Below are 23473 nucleotides of genomic sequence, written 5' to 3' on the forward strand. Positions count from 1 at the left end.
AAAACAGATTTTCAGGACTGCAGTGCATTGGTCCAGTGAGGGCCATGCTTGGAGCATGACAGCTCCTCCACTGGGACAATAACTGTATGGCCCAAGCACAGTGGAATTCAGTGAGTCTCACATGTTATCATTCAGGATTTGTTTATAGCCTGTGCCAGTTTCCCACTGTTAAGAAAACAGCAGTTAAGGAAAGGTCATAAGAAAAGTCCCCAGTCCATCCAGAAATTATAAAGCCATATTCTTAAAATATTTTATTAAAAAGTTAATGTCTCTGATAAAAACTGTTATGACAGTTTGCCTGTAACACCTGAATGTGTAAAGCTAACACAATTCAGACAAAATTTGAAAATGAAGGGCATAAAATTAGAAGTAGCTTTGGAGTGGTTCTCCCAAAATGACTTCCAGCTGTTGAATTGTCTTCTGACATTGCTGTTCAACTTCTTCACATTCATCTAGAAAAAGAAATTGAGCAGGAATTAAGTAGAGCAGTGATTACAAGGCTACCCGAGGAAGGGTTCGCCATCAAGGTAAGAACCATCCTCAAACACCATATATGAAATTATTATTCAGAAATATTTTGTCACTGAACTAGGCAAACTCTTTCTACTAACAGTGATCTAAAACTTGCACATGGGGAGATGTGCACAGGCTACAACACTGAAGAAGCCACCATAATTTAACTGAACTTCATGAGTGTTTGACAGAATCCATTTTAGTTTGCATTTTGCACAGTATAAGCTACCATATATAAATTGGTAAGATTTACAGCAGTTATAACAATGAGCCTGTCTGAATCTTTGAAATGAGTCACACTTCACTGATGCCAGTTTAGAGCATTACCTTCCATAAGCTCAGCTAAGAATGGAATAGATTCTGGTAGCAGGACCAGGTAGTTCTCCTTCAGTTTTTGTGCAACTTCTATCAAAGCAAGCAGGGCGGCAAATCGGACCTAAACCAAAACAATTACACAAGGAAACAAACATTACAGTATAGTTCCCTGTTTTCCCCACCCCTACCTTTCTTCCATTCATTGTAAGGTTACAATCTTTCATTACTGAAGGGAACTAGCTTTAAGCTAATTTAAATACTAATGTCTGGGTTAATATAATGGCAAATGAAAACCAAGTTGTAAGAAGCAGGTAATGTTGCTGGAAGTTATTTGATTTAATGGACTTTAACTTCCTGCCACAATGCCACTTCCACTCTATCAGGGCTTTGCTCAGCACTGTGAAAAACCAAGTACACTCCCTTGACTTCTGTAACCTGTCAATAGGAGAGTCTTGACAAAACTCTATGAACAGGTCTGAAAGCTGATAACTGTCTTCCCATTACCCCTCTAAGGTGCCCCTGTCTTCGTACACAAACAATTATCTCTTATTCCTACAGATACCAAATCTTCAAAAAGCCCAAACCCCACAGCACAAAAGACATGGAATATTAACTGCTTACAGCTAGAGCAGAAGAGCATGTTGCACCCATCTCTATAACTTGGGAGTACTGTGGTACAGCACCAGTATTTTAATTTAGGCTACTATTTCAGCAATGACTTGGTTCTGATTTTGGGAGCACTGTTCCCGTTTTCTAGCACAACAAAGAAAACCAGTTCATATTCTGATGGCTCCCTACCTTAGGAGAACTGTGCCTTGTCTTCAGCAGGATCTGGTAGTTCAGTGGTTTCCACAGAGAATCATCTGCCATTGCCACTGAAAACTGAGCTATGCAGGGTATCAGGTGTGCTGTCACTCTTTCCTGGAACTTCTCATCTCCTCCAAGCACATTTTCTAGCTGTGGAAGTAAAACAAATCCAGGCTCAGATAAACCCAGCCAAAAACACTGCTAGCTTTGGCTTTTAGGTACTCAAGAATTAAGTCAAAGCTTAACAGTGGGAGTACACTGGTCTGCAAGAGCTCAATAAACATGCATGAGCCTTATAGAATGAAGACATTTAAAAAAAGGATTTAAAAAGTCAGTAATTCAGAGCCTTAAGCAAAGAAATCAATACTGTCTGTGGCCCAAAAATGATGAACTAATGCCCCGTTTTTTGTTAAAGAGAGAGGAGTGACACCTGATTTTTTTTTTTGTTAGCTATGGAAAAAAAAATCAGCTATGAATTGTTTCTATGGATTTGTCAATACCTGATCGACCAGAGGCTGCATCAAGGTTTCTGCTCTGTCTTTACTCAAGAACTTCTGGGTGTCAAACAGGAAGAGCTTGTGCAGACAGTCCATGGTGAACTGCAACAGTAGACAGCTCTTTTCTGTGTTACTGTCTGAGTCAAAGAAAGCTTCATCTACACACCAGCCAAGGACAAGAAAAAAAATATCATCAACAGAATGAAAACACAAAACTTCCCACAAAACTGCAGGACAGAAACACTGCTAGTCTGTCAATGTAGCTAAGGGATGTTCTACATAGCAATTATGTACTTATCACTCAGAACAATCAAATGGATGTGATACATTATCTGGCTTTGAGCTACTGCCCCAGCAGGTCTGCTACTGATGAAAGTAAAAAAGAAGAGCCACTGGCTACAGAAGTGCTTGGCCATACCTGTGAATATGGAGAATTTCTTCAGGTCACAACTGGGATGGGCAAAATTTCCCACAGAAAATACCACCACCTATTTTTGCCCAAGAAAGCAGAGGAGTCTAGATACACCAAGCAGCATATAAGAGAAGTCAATGAATGAAAAAGTAGAAAGAGAAGCCCTCTTTCTACACAATTTCATACTCAGGGAACTCACTGGGGCTGACACAGAAAATTTTCATTTGGTCACAACATTGTAGTAGCAGCCCCATGCCCATGGATGAAAAACATCCTTTGGTTCCATCAGAGAAAGATTTCTCATTTACCAGAGGAAGAAAAAAGAGCAAAATGAATTATGTGTACTGTGAAATAAATCCTGTAAGACTAAAATTTCTGCAACTAAAATTAGCCTCTCAGCAATCAAGACTTAAAGCCTCTCTGCAGCCAGTAATTGACAACTTACCAGTTTTAGAAATGTTGACCTGGTTCAGTGTCTCAGCAAACGGCTTCACTAAATGACCAGCAAAGAGGGTGAAGAGCCCCTTGAGCTTGTCTGCAATGCAGTCTGCTATTCGGTGGAATGTCAGCAGCCTGTCTCTTAGGGTAGCCTCTGTTTTGGACCAATCAAAGAGCTGAAAGTAAAAGGCAGATTAGCTGTTTCCTGTGTCTGTGCACTGGAAAACACAAACATGCTGATGCAGATGAATTACACTTAGACTTACCTTGAAGAAGAGGGGCCTGAAAGAAGCCTCGGAAAGTTTCATAACCATACTGATTAGACAGTCAATAATGTAAGCCTCTATCTTACCAACTTCCTCTAAATCATCCTAGAAAAATCAGAAAACATAATTCTAAGTTTGAAATGAAAGACTTTGAGCTTTCAAAGCACATTTTAATTTTGACTGTTTCAGACTAAATACTTAACTACCATGTTTTCCACCATAAAACCAATGTGGAACAGAATATCTGATACCCAGAATTTCAGGGCACGTGTACAGTGGCATCTACTAATCTTTTCTTAAACAAGTGATGCAATTGGCATGTAGAGAGGTGCAGCTGCTGCTCACCCTCCCAATCAAGCTACCTCGGCATGCTCTGTTCGGAAGTCCAAGACTTTCATGAAAAATGCTGTCAGTTCAGGCTGATGGGAGATCAGGTGCTCCTTCTCCATACCAACAATGTGCTCCTTCAAAATGTTCATAAGGGGACCCAGGCAGTTCTGCCAAAACAAAAGCAAAGCAATGCAAAGGCAACTGTGATATTGACAGTAACTAAAAAACACAACTAGGGAATTGGATTTATGTACTTCATGCATTTACTCAAATAAATACTGTCAATAAAATAAATAACCTTTTCCCTGTACTTTTGGGGGCTTAAGTTAGTAGGATTCCTGAAAAGCATTTTGTCTACCCTCTGCCATACTGGAGAAAATTCCGACTCACTCATGTTCCTAGCACATAAATGAAATCCTTTATGAATGGGATGATCTCCCAAGCATTCATCATCTAACATACAGAGGACATTAAACTGCTGGATCTCTTACAGATCTACCTTTCCCAAATTACTGCAGCAGTACAAAAACCCTCAGAGATCATAATATAAAGATTATGGCAGATTTGGCTGGGATGGAATTAATTCTCTTCAGAGCAGCTCACATGGCGCTGTGCTTTAGATCTGTGACCAAAACAATGCTGATTACACAGCCGTGTTTTAGCTATTGCTGAACAGTGCTTGTGAGACTTATTTGTTTCTCACTCTTCAGCCACAGCGAGCAGGCTGGTGGGAGGGGACAGAGCTGAACCAAATTTGGGCCTGCTTGTTTCTTTGTTTCTTCTCCTTCTTTATCCCAGTACTGAAGGATGAAAAAAGCCCTTACCTTGCGGGTATGCAGCACTTCACTGTAACACTTGGTAACGGCAGGCAGGAGAATTCGGGGGGCCAGCCTCGTCGCTAGGATGGTTTTCAGTGCCGCTACACGGACACTTATCTGGGAAGTGGGACCGAACTCGGCCACAATCTTTTCCAAGCGGACAACCTGTGAGGAATTCCAACAAAAGTTAGGCCTACTTAGCAACTCAAGAACTTATTTTATAGTAGTTGTCTGCTTCAAATGTCAGACAGGAATTTTGCTGTTTGCACCACTTGGAACACCTTACATTAAGCTGTCTGTGTACAAAGCCATACTGTCCAGAAGAAACACTGAAAAATGCCCATATCAGCAGCAGAGGGTTAGAATGACTCCCACAAGAGTGTCAGATACACATTTGAGGAGACTGAATATTACAGAATGATTTATTGTGATTCATCTCCCTTTTCAAAGAGGAAAAACATAACCTATCCGAGGGAGGAGAAGGAGATGCTTTTAGGTTCTGTATCTGAGTTGCCTGCATAAGAAAGTGAGTAGAAGAGTGGTTATGAGCTTTCACAAAGTTAGCACACACTTCTATTTCAGTTTCAGAGAAAAAAAATTAATAATCTCTACAGCTTCTTCCGGGATCTGGGCAGGTCCTGTCCCCCCTTTACACACCTGTAGGAGTCACAGAGCTCACCTGCAACAAGCACTCCAAAAGGTAAGGACTAAGGAAGTGTGGCAGTGTTTCTGCAACCTTTAGCAGAGCAGTGATGGCACTCAGCAGGTAGATCTCGTTGGAGACCAGCTCCTTCTTACTTTTTAAAGTCTTCAAGAGTGCCGGCATCAGCCTGTGAGTAACCACACATAAACAGAGAAATGTGAAATACCTGACCATTTGGAGGTATGTTTCCAATCAAATAAATCCATCTGTTAAGTCTGCAGGGACAATTTTCACAAGAATTGTTACATGTGTATTTGAGAAAGCTCAGTATTCTGGGCTCACTGTCATATTTTACTTTGAAGCTAATGAAGGATATTAGATTTATAATCACAGAATGGTTTGATCAAAAGAAATCTTTAGAGATCATCTAGATCGACACCTTTCACTCTGTCAGGTTACTCAAAGCCCTGTCTTCAGTTTAAAGATTTAATGACAATAAGAGACTTGTTGTAAAGAAATGAAACAGTTTTACAAGGAACAAGTTAGACACTTGGATAGGGAGAATAGTTTTCAACTGTACTCGTTCTCATGTTTTTAGATGCAATCTGCTCTACAGAAAAAAAACCCGACTATGGTGTGATTTTCCTAAAGCCATAAAGGCTGCCTCTCTAGTGACAGCAGCAGGCTCCATAAGGAACCCTACTGTGCATTATAAAAGTCTTGCAATGTTCCCCACCAGTTTCTTAGTTCTATGACCACAAAGCACCTTCAAGCACTAGAAATACTTTTAATCTTGTCGGCACAAAACACACTCAGGGGCAGACTGCTTTCATCAGCATTCCTTCAGAAATGCATTTTGCTGTAACTAACTCCTGCTGCACTTGGTTCTGTTAAGAAGACCCCAACAGTACCTTGGAAGCTGAGGTATTGCTTGGGCTTTCAGCGTACAGGTGACCTCAGCTATACAGAGCAAAGCACTTCCCATCACATTTTTTTCCTCCTTCTCTGAAGAAATGAGATCAATGGCTGTTTTCAGAACAGGCACAAATGGCGCTGGATTTTCTGTGCCAAAACCTTTGCAGAGCAGCTTGAGGCTGAACAAAGCAGTCTGCCTGTTGATGGCTTGCTCCTCCTCTTCCTCCTTTCTTCTGCACTTGACAATGGCAATGAGCTCAGGAACCAGCTCCAAGAGCTGCAGGATCTGAGAGGACAGGAGAACACACACATCAGACATTCAGTTAGAAACTCAGGACCTGCAAGGCAGCCGTGGGCAGGCAGCCTTCGTGTCACTGCTCAAGAGCCCTTGCCAGGCTTGGCACTGGTACTTGCCATCTTTACACGGGGTCAAGCACTTGCACATGAATCTCTGTCTGGGTACTTTTGCTAGAGGAACTGGGTTTAACCCCTCCGCCTCACCTGGCTCTTCTGCCACTTGGTGCGCTGCTGCACCTTGTTGTTCAGGAGGTCCATGGCCTTGCGTCTCACCGACGGCAGCTGGTTCATCATCAGTCCCCCGATTACAGGGATGAAGGTTTCTGTTGGCAGTAAGGCATTGACCTACAAGAAAACAAACAAGACAATACCATCAATGCTTTTGCATGCACTGTGACACGGCAGCCTCCTGATAAGACTCTGTTCAACTTCCCTCATGGGTTTCAAGAGCAAAGAAGAGAGCACAAGCCAGCGATGCTGTATCTGAGGCATGCAAAACAATAAAGCAGGTTCCAGCTAGTCTGTGTTCACTGGCTGCTAAGCAGCCATTATCACTAGCTCTGAGATTTCCTCAGCAACTCCTTTTGTCTGCCCTCATGAGCTCTATCCCTCTTTACCCAAAATAATTCTGCCAATGCCCTCTCCATGTACATCATGAAAACGGGAATATACTTTACAGGTAAAAAAAAATTCCAACAAGATAGCCACTCAAATTCTACAAATACATTTCTAATCAGAAAAAATAGTGAGATGGAAAGTGTAAGGATTTAATTTCATGTAGAAATACGCAACAGCATTAGATTAGTCATTTTATGAGTTAACAGTGAGAAGTGCTGCCAAGAGCCATTTTTCTCCACCAGACATAGTGAAATGACTGCTTACAGCCAGTAGAATATTAAACTAAAGGAAACAAAAATTCCTGGGATTTGTTCTGCTTGTCCTAAGAAGCTGTTGGCTGTAGTTATTTAGGCTGTTAGCTGAGTTTAAACATTGATGTACCAGGCTGCAGACCATCCAATGAAATATAGTACTAATGCAACAAGAAACCCTACAAAGTTTATAATCATATTAACAAGCAAAAGCAGCAATGTCCCAGTGCTAATATGGGGGCTAGTGAGACTTACTTTATCCAGCATATCATAGCACTTGCTAAGCAGAACCCTCCAAAATTTGGCTGTTGGCTTGTCCACATTTCCTTCCACTGAAGATGCCACAGTGTTTATGTAGTGAAGAACTTCTTCTAACAGCCTAGAGAGAAAGGAAGTAACTTTCAGCAAGTAACAAGGAGACTAAAGAAGTCCATTGTTATTACTGGAAAGCATAAAATCTTAGAAGGCAACAAAAATACAAGGAAACGAAACAGAAAAATTTAAAAATGAGCATTCATGGAACACAGCATTTAAATAAATCTTGCACCCTTTTTCTCTTGCAACAAACATATAAGTTAGGCCTCTGCAAAAGAAACTCTCAATTTCCCTATCACTGGCTTTAACAGCACAATGGCTACATCTGTGATCTTTGATTACACCAATACAGAGCCACCTGTGAACAATGATTTTTTTTTTTTCTGGCAATGAACCAATATATTTTGCTAAAAATCTCGAATTCCTTTAGTGATTCCGACATGAATAGCATAACAGTTATGGCCAAGCATGTACATAACCTCTATCAAAAATACAGGAAAAGAGTGGATATTGGGTAGAGCAATCTTTCAGAAATATAAAGTTTCACATTCCATTAAAAGAAAAAAAAAAAAAAAAACAAACCAAAACCTAGTAACTTGCACACAGTAAATCCTGCTTGTTGCAGAGGACATTTAAAAAGTATAATTAGAGTAAAATATATTCTAATGGCACTACATTTAAAGATATTCCTGGCTTGCAGTAAAAGCTAAAAATAGGAGTAGGGCATATTTAAAGCATACCTCTGTTCCAACTCCTGCAGCTCTTCTGGTTCTTCATATTCCACTATCTGGTTTAAAAAGCAAGAATGAAAATATGAAACTTTCCTCCCCTCATTAAACTAAAATGCCAAAATACACAAATTTGGTTTTTTTGAATCAAATGTCCACTAACATGGTAATTATGAGTCCCCACATTTGTACTTAAGCCATCATTCTAGAAGGAAATCTGATAACCTTGGGCAATGCAGTCACATTAGCAAATGCATTTCACGCTGGTGGATGATTTTCAGCTGAAAAACTGGGACTATTTGCTAGGGTCAGAGCCTGAAATTCATAACATTTTGTCTTTTCAATTAACAACATTTTCACGCTGAATTGGAGTTACACAGGATGTGAGTGAAATCCCAAGCTCCACAAAGCCAGTGGGAATACACTGGGACCAGAATTTCACTTGGTTACCTATGCAACAGTTACATAAATGGAGCCTGCCTGGAAAAGCCTTATTAAAAATAAATAACGTTATTGAGAGGTTTCAAAACTGTGCCAATAAAGGTGTCATCAAGATACACTGGACACTGTCCCCCCTTGAATATAAAGTCATACTAAAAAGTAAATTACACCTCAGCTATTAAAATATGGCACAATCACTTACTGTGATCAGTCTAGAAGCAAACTGCCATTATTACCTTTTTCACAAAGCTCTGAGAGGACAGAAGCTGTGACATGAATGAGACTGACAAGAATTTGAAATGCCGGAGTTGTTTGTCCGAGTGAGACTCCACATTAAAGAGCTGCCCCTCCTGATTTTTTGGCTTTGTCTTACACGTTCTTAACTTTTTTGCCCCAGGATCATCTGTTGAAGACATTGACAAAACAAATTTGCATCCACAAATGAAAGATATTTCATTTCTGATCACAGAAACAAAGTAAAATTACTCTGTAACTTTATTTGTTCAAAGCCCTATCCAGCCTGGCTTTGAACACTGACAGGGATGGGGCACCCACCACCTCCCTGAGACACTTTGTTCCAGTGCTTCACTACTCTCAGAGTAAAAAGTTTCTTCCTTATATTTAATCTGAATCAATCCCCTTTTAGTTTAAAACCACTAACCCTTGTCCATTTATTAGGAAGGTTTACATGCATTTGCTGTCTCTGTTTTGTGGTTACCTTCTTTATTCTCTGGCAGCTCTGTCAGATACTGGATTATCTTCATCACGCTCTGGAACTGAGAACGTACATTAAATTCGCAGCAGATGGAAATCCAGAATTCAGTGTCTGCTTCCAGAACAGCATCCTGTTAATGGTTCAGGAAAAAAAAAAGAAATATTTCAAGGATTAGGAAAGAATATTTCTATCAATACTAATAAAAATACTCGAAAACATACAGTGAGCTTGTGAAAATGCCACGCCGAGCTGGACACTTCCAGGATTAACACCAGTGGTAAAAGCAGCAAGCCCTTGGAGAGAACATAGCTCCAGAGGGTAAAGAGAGAGATTAAACTGCTGCAGCAAAGACTATCTTCTCACCAACATTCATTTAATAATTCTTTCTGTTTCCCCCATAAACTATGCTTTCACGTAATCTCAGGGCCTGCCTACACAAAAACTTAATAGGGTCTTCATCTTGGTCTGTAAAGAAAGACCAGAATCATGTTTCACAAACACAATTGAAGGAAAAAAGCCCAACTTCATTACTATTGAAGCACTACATAATTAGATCATCAGCTCTTCAGATCAAGGATTGATGTACAATACGATCTGATCTATTGTTCAGGACCCAGGACATAACACCACGAATGTGCAGAACAAGTCATAGCAAACATCACCATCAGGTTCTGCTGTAGCTCACTCAAATCCAGAGCTCACTACCTTTTCCAGCATGACCTGGGGCTAATGAGGAACCTTCCTAAAGGCAAAACCATGAAGAAAAGAGATCAGGCTCTTAAGGAAAAAACTGACCCCTCAGCCCGCTAACCTTGTCTGTGCTTGGTGTTGCTGTCACAGTTTTGGTCACGTACTGCTCAAAGAGCAGCACCAGGAGAACCCAGAGGAATTTGTCTCCTCCCACCGTGGTGATCAGCTGGGACAGGATGGGCAGGCGCCGGTGCTCGGGCACGTGGGGCAGGGCATCCACAAACACACGAATGATCTTGACCACCACCTCCTCCACGCTTCCCGAGGACTCTGACAAGTCACTGTCTTCAGCCTGGGCACAAACACAGCAGCTCAGACACCTTACTGCAGGTGGGTACAAGGCTTTTCTAGCAACTTCAGAAAGTAAGAGAAAGCACCAAGTGCCAGACAACAGCATTGCCAAATGCATAACCTCAAGAAAAACCTAAGTGTTCCCCCAAGCAAAGTTTGTAATCATACAGCTCCTAAGCAGTGTTAAAGGAAGGTGCTTCAAATAAAAATTAAAAAAGGAAGAAAAAAAAAAAGAACAAAAATGAGAAAAACTCTACTTGGCACCAGCTGAAACAAACAAGACATTATCAAGAAAAAGCAAAGCCACATCCTTCAGAAAACTTTGAGTTAGGGTCTTAGATTCAAGGGCCTAGGAAAAATAATATACATGGGCTACGTGGTCTCAAGTAACATTAGTCTCTTCCCACATGAAATCGTGTGCAACAAATAATTTATCACAGAAACTTGTGCCGGCTGCTAGGAGAGGTTTTAAAGAAAAAAATTAAAGAAATCAATTTCTCTCTCTTTTTATACAACAGAGAACTATAAGAGGAAGAAAAATGTGTACACATATAATTAAATATAGTCTGGGAAATCCTCAGTGCATTATTGAAAACATTTCTTTCCTCAATTCATTTTTACATGACATTATACATCGTGTTTCATGTTTAAATCTAATTATGATCCAGAATCAAGATTTCTTAGGTGCAAGTGAAATCTGACTGAAGAAAATGGTGATTTGAAAAACAAGGATCTATTTTTGTTTTGGTTTATAGCCATTTATCTAGGAGGTGCAGGCAAAATCAAGAAAAGTCCCACAAACACCAGCAGGAAGAATAAAGCCATTTCCACTTCTTTCAGACCACATCTACTATTCCTATGAACATGACATATTATAGGACTAATAAGCAGATTCTTCCTTCCCATGGTTTTTCCACTGACCTTGCCTATTATTTTTATGACAAAAAGTATGTTTGAGGTCCTCTCCACGTATATTTGTGCTAATTTTGGCTAAACCATTTATAAAGTGCAGAAACTCAAGACTGAAAAGAAGCAGCAGTCTGATGAACTTGGTCAGAGACAGAGGAGTCTGAATTACATTATATTACATACAATTTAATGTCTATCAAAATAATCCTATTAGGTGACAACTTATTCTACCACCAATATTCTAAATAAAGTTACTTAATTAATAATCTTTCCATTAAGTAGACAAATGTACCTGTATAAGAGCAGGAATAACCATCTGCACTGTCTTGTTAATTACTTGGAAAGTGTAGGTATCATCCAGACGCAGGACATTTGCTCCCATGAACGTAAAAATGGGCATAATGTTGTGAAGAACTTTATCCTGGAAAAGAACAGATGAAATTAGTTCACGCTGCTGTGCATATTGTACCTTGAGGCGCTTCTCATTCCCACAAATGACACTATATTCCTACTAAAAAAACCCCCAAAATCAAAAGAGAATCATGATTATCTTTCAAAATGAGTTTTAAATGCATAATGTCCCTTAATGCTACTTACTGTGTGACTGCTAGAGTACTAAACATTATTTAGAAACCAAGACACACATCTAAGCAAGTAATTAGAGAGTGGAAATTGAGAGTTTAGTGTGATAAAACACCTTGTATCCTTCCTCTCAGTGCCAGGTGAAGACAAGTAAAACCAGCTATGAGGAGATCTGCAGAAGTACAAATGTGGTTGTAGCACAGATTCCAGTGATTTTCCCACCCACCTTTTTTTGTATCTGTAAAACATCTGCAATATCCACAATCATACAGTGTAAACTAACCATACTCATTTCAATTTTTGGTTTTTTGGAGCCTGGACTGTAATCACAGTAACCAATTTTAAGAAGGCTGGATTAGAGGTGTCACCTAGCTCAAAAGTTAGTTTCCTAGATTTTGCCAGGACTTAGAGCAATAAATTATGGGCATATTTTTCATTTAGTTTTAGTGACTGGAAGAAGTGTTTTAGATTTTAAAAGTGAGATCAAATGAATACAAAATGTTTCTTTCTATTCTGACCTTGAAAATTTGTTAAGAGCCAATATTGATGTAAAACAAATGCGTGGTTCTCTAGCAGTTGATGGCAGTAAGACGGAAACAAAAACCCCAAACAATAAAATGACAAAATCCTCCAAAAATTTATCAATATCACAGCTTTATCTTTAGAAAAACATGCTACCTTTCCAAACATGTGGAAAAAATATTGAGGTGAATATAAAGACGCAGACTGAGTTTGATACTCCTGGATACAATTTGCTGGTTTAGGGTTTCAAAGCAAAAGAATCTTAGAACAGTGTACAGTCACATTTCAGTCCATAAAAGAAAAAGCCTGTTTCTTGGTCAATTAAAATCAGAACAACCCAGGTCTATTATCAACTACAATTTCATTTTTCAGTGTTGTACAAGATAGGGACTTGTAAGAATGCATGTGCTAACAGGCCAGGTGTTTTCCCTTTTTATATAAAAAAGCAGGAGAAAGAAGAAACAAGGCATGAGAATTCTGACCAGCGTGGAAAGGTCAGGCAGGGCTGGTGTCAGAAAGCTGCTCCCATTTCTACTGCACTCCACTGCGAGCCACAAATGGCTGGTGACCAAAGCATCAAGACAGAGGTTTGTTTTCAACTAAAATGGAATAGAAAGTCCCAAAAAAGCAGGGACCCTGTCCATTTTGCCTTTGGCTCCATTTCAGGAAGTTTTTCCCTGCAGAAGAGATCTGTATGTTCTTCACTCTACCCAGTATTTGGAAACCAAAGAGAAGAGCCGACGCATAAATTCCAGGTGTCACTTACGGGAAATATTCCAGCAACAGCACCAAGGAGCAGCAGAGCATGGTGATGTGTCTGGGGCATTTTAGAAATCCTGATGCACTGAACTATCAGTTCCACATTGAATTTTTCTTTGTCCAGGATATCTGCAGATAAAAATACCCACTGATTAACACATTAATGGTCAGCCATGTAGGAGTAAACAGTACACTCAAGCACTGTTTTCAGTGTGCAAACCATACCTTATGCATCTACAAAAAAACAATTAGGAAGGCAAACTTGTATACCCTCATAGAGAAATCCCTCTCTCCTCAACCAAACTGAGGAAGAAAACCAAGTTGAGACCATTGTATTAATGCTGAGCTGGTGAGAGAATTACCAAGAGATGAGTCTAGTGATTTTTACCTGCTGGGACCTTGCTACCATCTGATGACAATTTCTGACAGATGTTCAGCAGGCAGCTGAGGATCAGCTGCTTTGTATATTCCATATTTTCTTCTTTTGATGCCGCGCGTTCCAGACACCTACACATTCATGAAACAAAGAGACACAAAAATAAGTAACAAAACTGCATATTAAGACACAAAAAAGAAACTTCAATTTTAATTCCACATAAATTCTAAATGGAAGCTTCCAAAAAGTCTCTGCCAAAAGTTTTTTTTTTGTTTGTTTTTAAATGCATCAACTGGTCTAATAAAAGACACTTATCAAAGCACTGCCAAAAACTTAAGTACAACCTGGACTATAATTGCTAGTCCATGTACAAGCAAGTCATAAGGAAAGAAAGACAAACGCCCAATCTATATAAATTTATCCTAAGTGCCTGGATATAAGGCTGGCAGGAAAAACAATCATTTCCTTAGGTTACACTGGACTAAGACTGTTCCACAAGGTATTGGGAGGAATTTTAAAGCTTAGAGAATTATAATAGCTCTGCCAAAGACACAAGTTCTACCAATTATCCCAGTTTTAGGACAGGTGTCATCTTTCTCGGTAATCCCAAACCCTCTGCCTAATGAAGATTTCACACAAGAAAAGCTGTGCATCAGGTAAAAATCTTACTGTTTCAAAGAGAAAAAAATCATAACTTCCCATTCCCCTCCTCCTCCTGACTGGCCTAAAAGAAGTTCAGTTGAAAAAGGCAAGCTAAGCTACAAGACATGGCAGCAAAGCAGAGACCCAGTAGCCCGTATTTCCATGTTTAGGGTGTCTTCTGCAGCAGAGAGGGGCCAGGCTCTGTTTTACCTGCTCAGAAGGTTGAAAAGTGCAGGTACCAATGCCTGTGGATGCCGAAGCTTCTTCTTGTGCTGCAGTAACTCCAGAATAAGCATCACCCTCTGCCAGCTAGAGTGCTTTGTTTCTGGTGCCAATTCTGCACCTTGAGGCTTTCTAAAAAGACAGGACAAACAATCATGGATTTTCAAAGCAAATGCTACAGTGCTTCAGGAAACACACGCACACTCCCCAAGTAAAAAATGACAATTTTTTTTTCACACAGTATTGCATGTCCTTTACTGCTGCTCCCTGGAGGGGTGGCAGTTTGTGGGCTTTTGATTGAAGCACCAACACATTTTAAACAAGCAACAAAAAAATTGAGACCTTACTTGAAAAAAAAAGTGTTTCTTGGAAACACTTCTGGAAGTGGGGAGGAAAAAAAAAAAAATCTGTTGCTAGGTAACTCTCCAAATAATGATCTGCTTGCCATCCAGGAAATTTGCTTCTCTGGAACTACTAGCGGATAACACACTGGCTATGCAGGCAATGTATGAGTATGTCTGTTTGTAAACTGTGACAGGTACACTTTACAGATGGGTCAATCTAGTAGGTGATAATTATTCAAAATGGTCAAATGAAGGAAAATTAGAAAAGCTATTGCAAGTCAAATCAGGAAAATTAACTCAATATCCTCTTTCAATATAGCTGAAAGAATGTTTAAAGAGAGTAAGTACAGTGAACAAAACAGTTCCTCATGAGAATGGAGAGAAGAAACAGGACAAAGATTTAAAAATTAGTGATTATATTACCACCTTATTGGAAACAAAATACTGGTTTTCAGACAACTAACGAATATTTTGATGAACATCTGTTAGTTTTCAGCCAAGTGTATGTAATTTGTCCATGCATCTATATTTTAAACTAACCCTACCATTAACAAAAATGAATCTTGTTCATCTGTGTCATGATTCTGTAACAGCAACTGTCAACATTATATACAATGGATTTTTAAATATATTTTGACTGTATTTCCATGAGCTCTCAGACAGCGACATGAGTTGGTTTTTCCATGCCAAAAGTAGCCTGGATTTATTTTACTGTGAAAAGAAGAAATAGTTTCTTGGGTTTTCAGTACAAACTATGCAATGTATTAAGACAAGTGGTGTTTTCAAACTGCACGGATAATACTTGGGGGTTTCTAGTTACTTTACCTCTGTTGCTGTATTTTCTGCCTTCTAGTCTGTTGAACAGTGGCCAGACTTTTGGTTTTCTCAGGAGGCTCCAGTTCTTTGACAATCTGCTCAGCACACACTGTAATCTGAAACAAAACAATAACAATGCAAGCACAAATGAACAATTTGTCACATCACATATCTTTTTTTAAAACACATCCCTCTCATGCACATATAATCCATATGTTCTTGTCATATTTCCAGAAAATGAAAATCAGTGCAGCAGAAAAGAAGTGACTTCTGCTGCATTCATTCACTTAGTGTAGTAAGTAACTGATAGGTGGCTATTAAAGAAACACCTTTTAAAAGCAGTCATTTAACAAAATTTTCATGCTATTAACACCATTCTTTGACAAAAAGCTTCCCATTCCTTTCCCACTATAAATGATATAAACAACAAGTGTTACTGAATGTAGGTGGCACAAAACCACAATGCAATGGGTTTAAACATATTTCTGGAGGTTGCCACTCACCCCTTTAAACACACTGCTGATTGTCTGGGCACAAAGTGGGTTCTTACAGTTTAAGAGTAAGTCAAACAATACTTTTAGTAGCTTCTGTTGCACCATCCCATCTGACACAGCTGCAAAGAATGGCTTAGTGATCTACGAAAGGGGAAAAAAAACAAGGATGCAGAGAGGTTTACTTTAAGAGGGTAACAAAATCACAAGGTGTTGAATTAATGTATGTTGGATTCTGTATGACACACCCCATTCATGCAGTACTGCAAAAAATGCATATTAACTACATATTTGTATATATCCAGGAATGGATATATACAACAAGATGTTGATCACAAACACATGAAACATCCAAGAGACAAACTGCTTTCTGAAATTTTTCACACAACTGACTGGTGTGGGGAACAAACTTGCTGCTGCCAGCCTTTGGGAAGGACAAGCCAACACCTGGCCAATACAGGCCCGAATCTGTAGCTTCCTTCAAATTAAATTATTTCTCACCTACGGTATTTTGTTGGCAATTTTTCCTCATATGAAAAACATTAAGTAAAGCTCTCGCCTGACTGACAAAAACCTAAAACCTGTGGAACAGCAGTATCTATAATGATACAGGAACTCATCTGCGAGCAAATACAATATTGCTATTTTGTGCTTGTCAAAATGCAAAAAATAGATCAAGCAGCAATATCTCCTTCGGATAATTTTAAGAGTTCAAGTTTTGCAGCCTGTTTAGATGTTTGGAAGACAGTATGGAGACACTGAAATCTCGTAGTAAAAAAAAAGACAGGTTGAAAGCTATGGACTCCTCCACACTGAAAGAGCCCTTGTAAATCTAATCTCAAACATTGCTGGCTGCTTTAAGCATAAAAATAAACAAAAGGTATTTCATAAAGCCATACCTGCCCAAGTGCTGTCATCTGAAATGGTGGAATTTCTTCATATATTTTCTTGGCAGCATGCAGACTTTTGATAAATAAATCCAGACTCTTCTGATTCTTGCACAGGAGGGTTGCTGAATATTCATTAAACTTCCCAAGGATTAGATGCAGGAGAATGACTTCATCTTTTAACATTGTCTCAGGTCTGTTAAAGACCTTCTCTAGCAGACGGTCTAGTGCAGGCAAGAGGTGAGAGAGAACCATCTGCAAACAGAGAAAATGCATAACAGAAGTTTTTATCCATTCTCAGTTTAACAACTTTCCAGTAGCACAGCTTCATTTTACAGCATCTTCCCATCTCTTGGACCACACTGCACACAGTATTTTAGGCAGCAGCTGTTCAACTGGAAAAATACAAGGCATAATATGAGATGGGTACCCCAAGTACCTGCTCATCTGCTCCTTAGCTATTTTCATTTGCAGAACAGTATTTCATAATTTCAAAGTACAGAAACAAGGTAATTTTTCCACCCATTTATGACTGCTGTTTTCCACAAAACCCAAATGTGAAGCAAAACAACTAACCCCCTCTATGCAGATCATAATCTGTTCAAGACACATACAACTGAATAGAATATAAAAACTCAAATTGAATTCATTTTTTGAACTTTGAAGTCATATTTTCCAGCACTTGGAGCATTCTGAATATTCAGCTAGACAAGACTAGATTAATATATATAAAAGAAATTGACATTCACTACTTACTACCTTGGTACAGAAAACTCTATGATCACTAACCAAAGAAATACATTTCTCCTGTAACAATCTCTTCTGAAACAGTATTTTTTAGTAATATCAAGGGAGTTTCCTTAAAAACTCCAATGCAAAATTCTGCAGCCATTACATTCCAGAAGGAGCATGGAAACGTTTTATGTTTCATTAAATCATACTTTGCAGGTTTACTGCATATTATTGGAGGTGTCAACTTAATACCTAATAATCTAGTACACTATGGAATTATTTAGCAGCATTGTTACTAAATGATATGTGATTTCAGCATTTCACTCAAGTGCAGAATCCATAAAAAACCTCAAAAGGCAGCACTTACTTCACCATGGATTTCATTAAGAATTTTCATTAAGTTTCTTGCAATATATGATGGGAAAATACGGCTCTGTACACAATCAAGTATGTTTTCCAAAGCTTCCAACAATTTTTTTTTCTGGGATTTCTGTTTTGTCTCTGTCTCAAGATCCTCAAATAGAGTTCCCATAATCTAGTTCATTAGCAAAGAGAAAATTAAGTTATTTTCTTGCAATAAAAATGCCTTAAAACAACAATTATTTGATGCTTTCATAACACTGTCATCTATATATAAGCAGAGTTCTTCATCTGGAAATAAACCACTATAAATGCCTCTTAAGTCCTCAGCTCTCTGCATGTAATAAATCAACGGAATGTTTTTACTGTTCCTAAAAAAATATATAAATCAGTCCACTATATGATACAAAGACAAACAACTTTCCTGGTTAACATGATTTTTCTTCTGTGAGATGAAGCTCACAGCAGCAGATAAAACTTGTATTAATGTACACTTTAATTAAAAAAATACCTGTGCTATATATGTAGGGTCAGATACAATCTCTTCTGTCTTTTTCTCCAAATGCTGAAGGAGAGGATAAAACAGAGACTCCTTTATTCCTCTCAAGGAATGGAGGCAGTTGAGAGCAGCCCTTCGAACTTCACTCACAGGACTACCCAAGTTAACTAGCAAAGATATCACCACTGCAAGAACAATGAGGGAAGGAGCAAAAGAACAGAGTAAAGTGAGCAGTGAAAATTTTACTGTAGCTGTCCCTGAAGAGGCATCAACATTACTTTGGAATTAAGAAGTTGTCTCTTTTCACTGTAAACCTCTAAGGTACACAAAACCAATATGAATCTCACGGATTCATGACTCTGAACTTCATCACAGTCCTTATATTCACGTTTAAGCTCAGAGTTCATATATTGCTACTGACTGCCACACCCTGAGACTGCACAGACAGCAATGGCCTGTAACTGACTCCTTCAGCACAGCCCTGTGCTCCTTAAACACTTATAAAATTTTAAAAGAGTGGCTTCACTTAGTTCAAGCTTGAACTTATAACTGCACCAGTGAATCAGCAAGAGAACTGTTTCAGCCCAGTGCAGCTGAACATAAATAACTTGAGATACCCTTCATGGTATAAAATATTGTAAAATTGCACAAAATGAAAAAGTACACTGATTGAGTTTTCAGATCAGAGACAGACAGACAGATACTGTTTTACTTTACCTGGAGATGATGGTGATAGCAGTTGTTTCTTTTTCTGGTTTGTTTGTGATTCAAGCAGTGCATGGCCAATATACAGAGCCTGAGTCTGTAGCATTGCACTGACTTCATAGTTCAGTTGATTTGAAAGGTTATAACTGTAAGTCCATAAAATGGAAAGGAATTTGAAGAGAATGTCTGAATCTTCTAGATGCTCCTTAAATTTAACACAATGGAAAGAAAAAAAAAAAAAAAAGAGAAAAAAGTACTTGTTTAGTTTATTTGGCAAACTATTACTGAAAATATTTGATAAACCACCCCACCCACTTCAAATGAGTACACCAAAAGGGAACTTTGTCTCAGAAAAAGACTCTTTTGGGAAGAAAAATTATTGAGTAAATGCTGCACGTATACACAAGGCCAGATGTTATTTACATATGCATGTGAAAAACCATGAGATGACGTAATAAGGAAACACAAAATTTCTCCTAGAAGATTTCCTTCCAGTTTCTGTATTTAAACACTACCAAATTTTACAGAGCAACCCTTTGTCTTGCTACCAGATAGAACCAAAAATTTTTGCTCAAACTTTAGGCTCTTGGTCTTGTCCTGCGAATCGATGTTATGTTTTCATCTTTGCCTCTACTTGTACATTTGTGTTTTGTTTCGTTTTTTTAACTTTAGTTTTCCATTATTACATTTAATTAGGGTTAAGTAACCCAGCTGAAGCTTACACTTCCATCTCCTCACAGTACTTGAATGCCACAAGCAGTGTTACGTGACCTGTTGACCATTTTTCTTAGTTTTCCTTAAAAGTAATGCAACCATGAAATAGTGAATGACTCTGACTCATAATTCAGAGCAACAAATGCAAAAATAATACCTTGAATAAGAGATTCATCAATGCTCTGTACTGAAGAGCATTGCTTCCCTCACTAGCTCCACTGACAAGCAGGTCAAACAGCCCCAAAAACAGGTGCAGGTAGTCTTGGCTATCTTGCTTCAGAGACTCAGGATTCCACCAAGATTTCTCTAAAAAATACAGGTTATAATTAAGACACAGCATAGGAACACCCTCAGAAACCAGGAGAAAACAGACATCTCAAGTTAAAAGAGGACGATAGATTTGGTTAATTTCATGTTCACAAGTACGCAATCTTTACAGATGTCGATAACAAAGGAGAAGGTCAGGGAAACATCATCTCCTCGATTCCAACAACTTCTGAAGGAAAAAAAAATTAATTTCCCTTTTTCACTGGTGTAAGCAACAGGCAAAATCTTAACACCTACCTTTTGCAAAGGACAGGGGGAGTTTTAGGCCATTAATGAAGTTTTTCAATAAGAACAGGACCATAGCTGACTCCTCTGCATGTGCAGTCTCATCATTATTGAGCTTTTGTATATATGCACTTAACAAGTCCTCAGGCACCAAAGTATCCTCTACTGTTTCAACAGACCAGCTTAGGGGAGTTTCCTGTGAATGAAAATCAGTTTTAAAGTATTCTGTCACAATTTCATGCAAAAGAAACCAGAAATTAAGCATTAAAATTCAGCAACATTTCATTTCCAACCTCCAAAGAGGTACCCTTATGGAGTGAATTCCATTTCTGATTTTACATTGAAACTTGCATCTGCAGTTTTAAAACCTATGCTAGCTCTTTCTACCATAATTACAGTGTATATAAATGAGGTAACAGAAGAGTGAAATACCAGTCTCTCTAAAATATCTCTTCAAAGGGATTGGGAATTGCAGCATTTTTGACAGTTTAACACTTTCATCCAGCTCTGTTCCAGAAAAACAATCCATGTTTCAAATACTTGCATACACAAAAAAAAAAAAAAAGGAATAACCTGAGGGCAGAATAAATAATTGCCATGTGCCGCTATGCGTGTATATGTGAGGTGATGTACACACAGAAACACAAGCCTGCTCACATGGGTTTCTTACACACAGAAAAAAACCTAGAGCTGTTTCTCAACAAAATAAGTCAAGAAAACCCCAATGGAAACACACATACAATATTAGAGTACTTCTTAATGGCACTATTGCCAAGTGTGTGTTTTTGCTCTGAGAAGAAATGAAGGTGAGATTTTTTCACTTCAAGTTTCTGAACCTGGTCTTCAGTAAAAACAATTTAAAAAACCTTCTTAATACTGTTTTGAGTACAAAGAAAATGCCTTCTCCACACTGTTTACATCTTACCTCTGCAGGTTCACAATTTCTGAGATTCTTAATTTTTTTATCCAAGAAGCAGAAGACTCTGATAGCCACTGGAAAATAATTTTCCTTCACCTGTGCATTGCAGCAGCACTGAACAAGCACTGCACCAATTATATATGTAGTTACTTTCTGTCTCACACTGTCAGATTCTGTTTCAGCAACGAGTATCAGGTCATCAACCTTAGAAAAAAAGAGTGGAGGACAACAAAGATCAGTGTAACAGTGGGACTTCCCTATGACTAAACTGAACATGTAAGTGAAAAATGGTGCGTCCTGGATTGACAAGCAATATGTATTCCATTTGCCATCTGTATGGCAGCTGTCTTCTGTTAAGTGGGCAGTTTTCCATTTCTCTTCCACAACCAATCCTCCCTCTAGAGGCACATCTGCTGATAACAGGCTATTGAAAGTCACTGCATGATTGACAAAAACTATAGCAACCCATTGTGAGAGGCTCTACCCAGAGGGAGGAGCCAAGCATTCCTACCTGGATTTAATCCTGAGATTCTGGAATGCCAGAATGGCTTCTCCACTGGATTTCCCAGAGGAAACAGTTGCCTCTTCTACTGGATCTTCAGAGGAAGACTACACTCTTTTCTACAGGATCCCTGCTCCAACAGAACCACACCTGACACTCCAGGAGGACTGCAGCCACAATTCCAATTGGACTGCTACCACCACCCTGACCAACAGGGTGTAAGGTTGTGTTCTAACTCTGTCAGTGTTGTTTTAGTTTACTGCACTGTTTATTTTATCTTTTTAAAACTTTCTTCCCTAAGAAAGACCTGTTATACCTGCTCCCATATTTTTTGCCTGAGAACACCTTAATTTCAAATTTGTAACAATTCGGAGGGAGGAGGGTTACATTTTCCATTTCAGGGGAGGCTCCTGCCTTCCTTAGCAGACAGCTGCCTTTCTAAACCAAGACATGGTGTAATACTGTTTAGTTTCTATCATAGGTAAAAAGTTACTGTCTGCTGTAACTGTACTCTTTGAAACCTTGCAATGCACAAACATCAGCTTCTATGATCTACCCACAGGTATACCTGCTCGCTCTCTAGAAATTTTTTTTCACTTAAGTAAAAATTCCTCAAATTTAGTTACAATAATCATTTGTCAAAAAAGGTAATCACTTCTTTTCCTTAAGTTAAGGAAGAAATTGGTTTTACATGGATGCTACTGTGGTTAGGTACTTTTTATATATATATATATATATAAATTGTATATAAATACAGACATATATATAGATATAATTTTATACATATACATATATTTACCTAGCAGCTTGATGATAGCATACTAGTGCCTAGAGCAGCCATGCAAAGTTCTTCAATATCACATTTGTTTTATTACAGTCACCACCTGAAAAGTAAAACTTCTTTAAGGTTAGGCTGACATAGTATACTCACCATTTGCAATAGTAAGGAAGGGTCCCCTGATGTCAAATTTCCAGAAAGCAGAAGAATAATTTTCTCATTGGCCACTCCAACCAACTCTGCAGACTCAGCAGATTTAATTGCCTCTTCAAGAGCTATACCAAGAGGAAAAAAAAAATCAAATAATCTAGATATAAAATTCATGTATTAACATACTGGTGGCTCAATAATATTTAGAATGAGATAGAAACATACTAAACAATTTCTACCTCTTTTCAAAGAAAAGGTAGAAACTGTGAATGGATTTTTTTCAAAATCCATTCACAGTTACAGCATGATAGCCTGATAGTGACAGCCTACCTCCTTCAATATGTGTTTAGGTTCAATAAGGATGAGGTCCTAACTTGCCACAAGTTTTCTCTTATCAAATTAATTACAAGGAACACTTTACCTTCTGGCCAGCCTTTCAGTAAAGGATGTAAGGAGCAGAGATCAGACTGTGACAAACAAACAGCCATTTTCCAATCTGCAGATTTTGAATTTGCATTAGTTATTATCATAAAAGGTAACAATTGCATTACTGCTGCATCTAGCAGTTCTTTCTTCTCTTTCAAAATCTCCTCTTTGACTAAAATTTTTAGTGCTTGCTCCAAAACCTTGTACCTGAAAGAGAACAAATCAT

The 23473-nt window shown here is 38.6% G+C and overlaps 1 protein-coding gene across 1 annotated transcript in view; it reads right to left on the bottom strand.

Annotated features, from left to right (window-relative positions):
- Window positions 1-225: 225 nt before the first annotated feature.
- The window catches only part of HEATR1 (HEAT repeat containing 1), a 35369-nt gene continuing 12121 nt past the window's right edge, over window positions 226-23473 (bottom strand). Inside the window, exons 15-45 of the mRNA XM_059841654.1 lie at window positions 23243-23454; window positions 22825-22946; window positions 21398-21595; window positions 20485-20668; window positions 20078-20226; window positions 19219-19411; window positions 18514-18686; window positions 18010-18177; window positions 16923-17165; window positions 16036-16167; window positions 15542-15648; window positions 14361-14504; window positions 13521-13639; window positions 13140-13261; window positions 11562-11690; window positions 10131-10361; window positions 9323-9449; window positions 8841-9007; window positions 8176-8222; window positions 7376-7499; window positions 6456-6596; window positions 5951-6240; window positions 5076-5226; window positions 4403-4561; window positions 3611-3745; window positions 3249-3353; window positions 2990-3158; window positions 2136-2290; window positions 1627-1785; window positions 841-949; window positions 226-452 (exon numbers count right to left, since the gene is read on the bottom strand). Coding sequence (XP_059697637.1) covers window positions 364-452; window positions 841-949; window positions 1627-1785; window positions 2136-2290; window positions 2990-3158; window positions 3249-3353; window positions 3611-3745; window positions 4403-4561; window positions 5076-5226; window positions 5951-6240; window positions 6456-6596; window positions 7376-7499; window positions 8176-8222; window positions 8841-9007; window positions 9323-9449; window positions 10131-10361; window positions 11562-11690; window positions 13140-13261; window positions 13521-13639; window positions 14361-14504; window positions 15542-15648; window positions 16036-16167; window positions 16923-17165; window positions 18010-18177; window positions 18514-18686; window positions 19219-19411; window positions 20078-20226; window positions 20485-20668; window positions 21398-21595; window positions 22825-22946; window positions 23243-23454 — 4753 coding nt within the window. The 3' untranslated portion in view covers window positions 226-363. The remainder of the gene's footprint in view (window positions 453-840; window positions 950-1626; window positions 1786-2135; window positions 2291-2989; window positions 3159-3248; window positions 3354-3610; window positions 3746-4402; window positions 4562-5075; window positions 5227-5950; window positions 6241-6455; window positions 6597-7375; window positions 7500-8175; window positions 8223-8840; window positions 9008-9322; window positions 9450-10130; window positions 10362-11561; window positions 11691-13139; window positions 13262-13520; window positions 13640-14360; window positions 14505-15541; window positions 15649-16035; window positions 16168-16922; window positions 17166-18009; window positions 18178-18513; window positions 18687-19218; window positions 19412-20077; window positions 20227-20484; window positions 20669-21397; window positions 21596-22824; window positions 22947-23242; window positions 23455-23473) is intronic.

The sequence above is a fragment of the Haemorhous mexicanus genome, chromosome 3 (genome assembly GCF_027477595.1).
Source record: "Haemorhous mexicanus isolate bHaeMex1 chromosome 3, bHaeMex1.pri, whole genome shotgun sequence".
In the NCBI taxonomy this organism is placed as follows: domain Eukaryota; kingdom Metazoa; phylum Chordata; class Aves; order Passeriformes; family Fringillidae; genus Haemorhous; species Haemorhous mexicanus.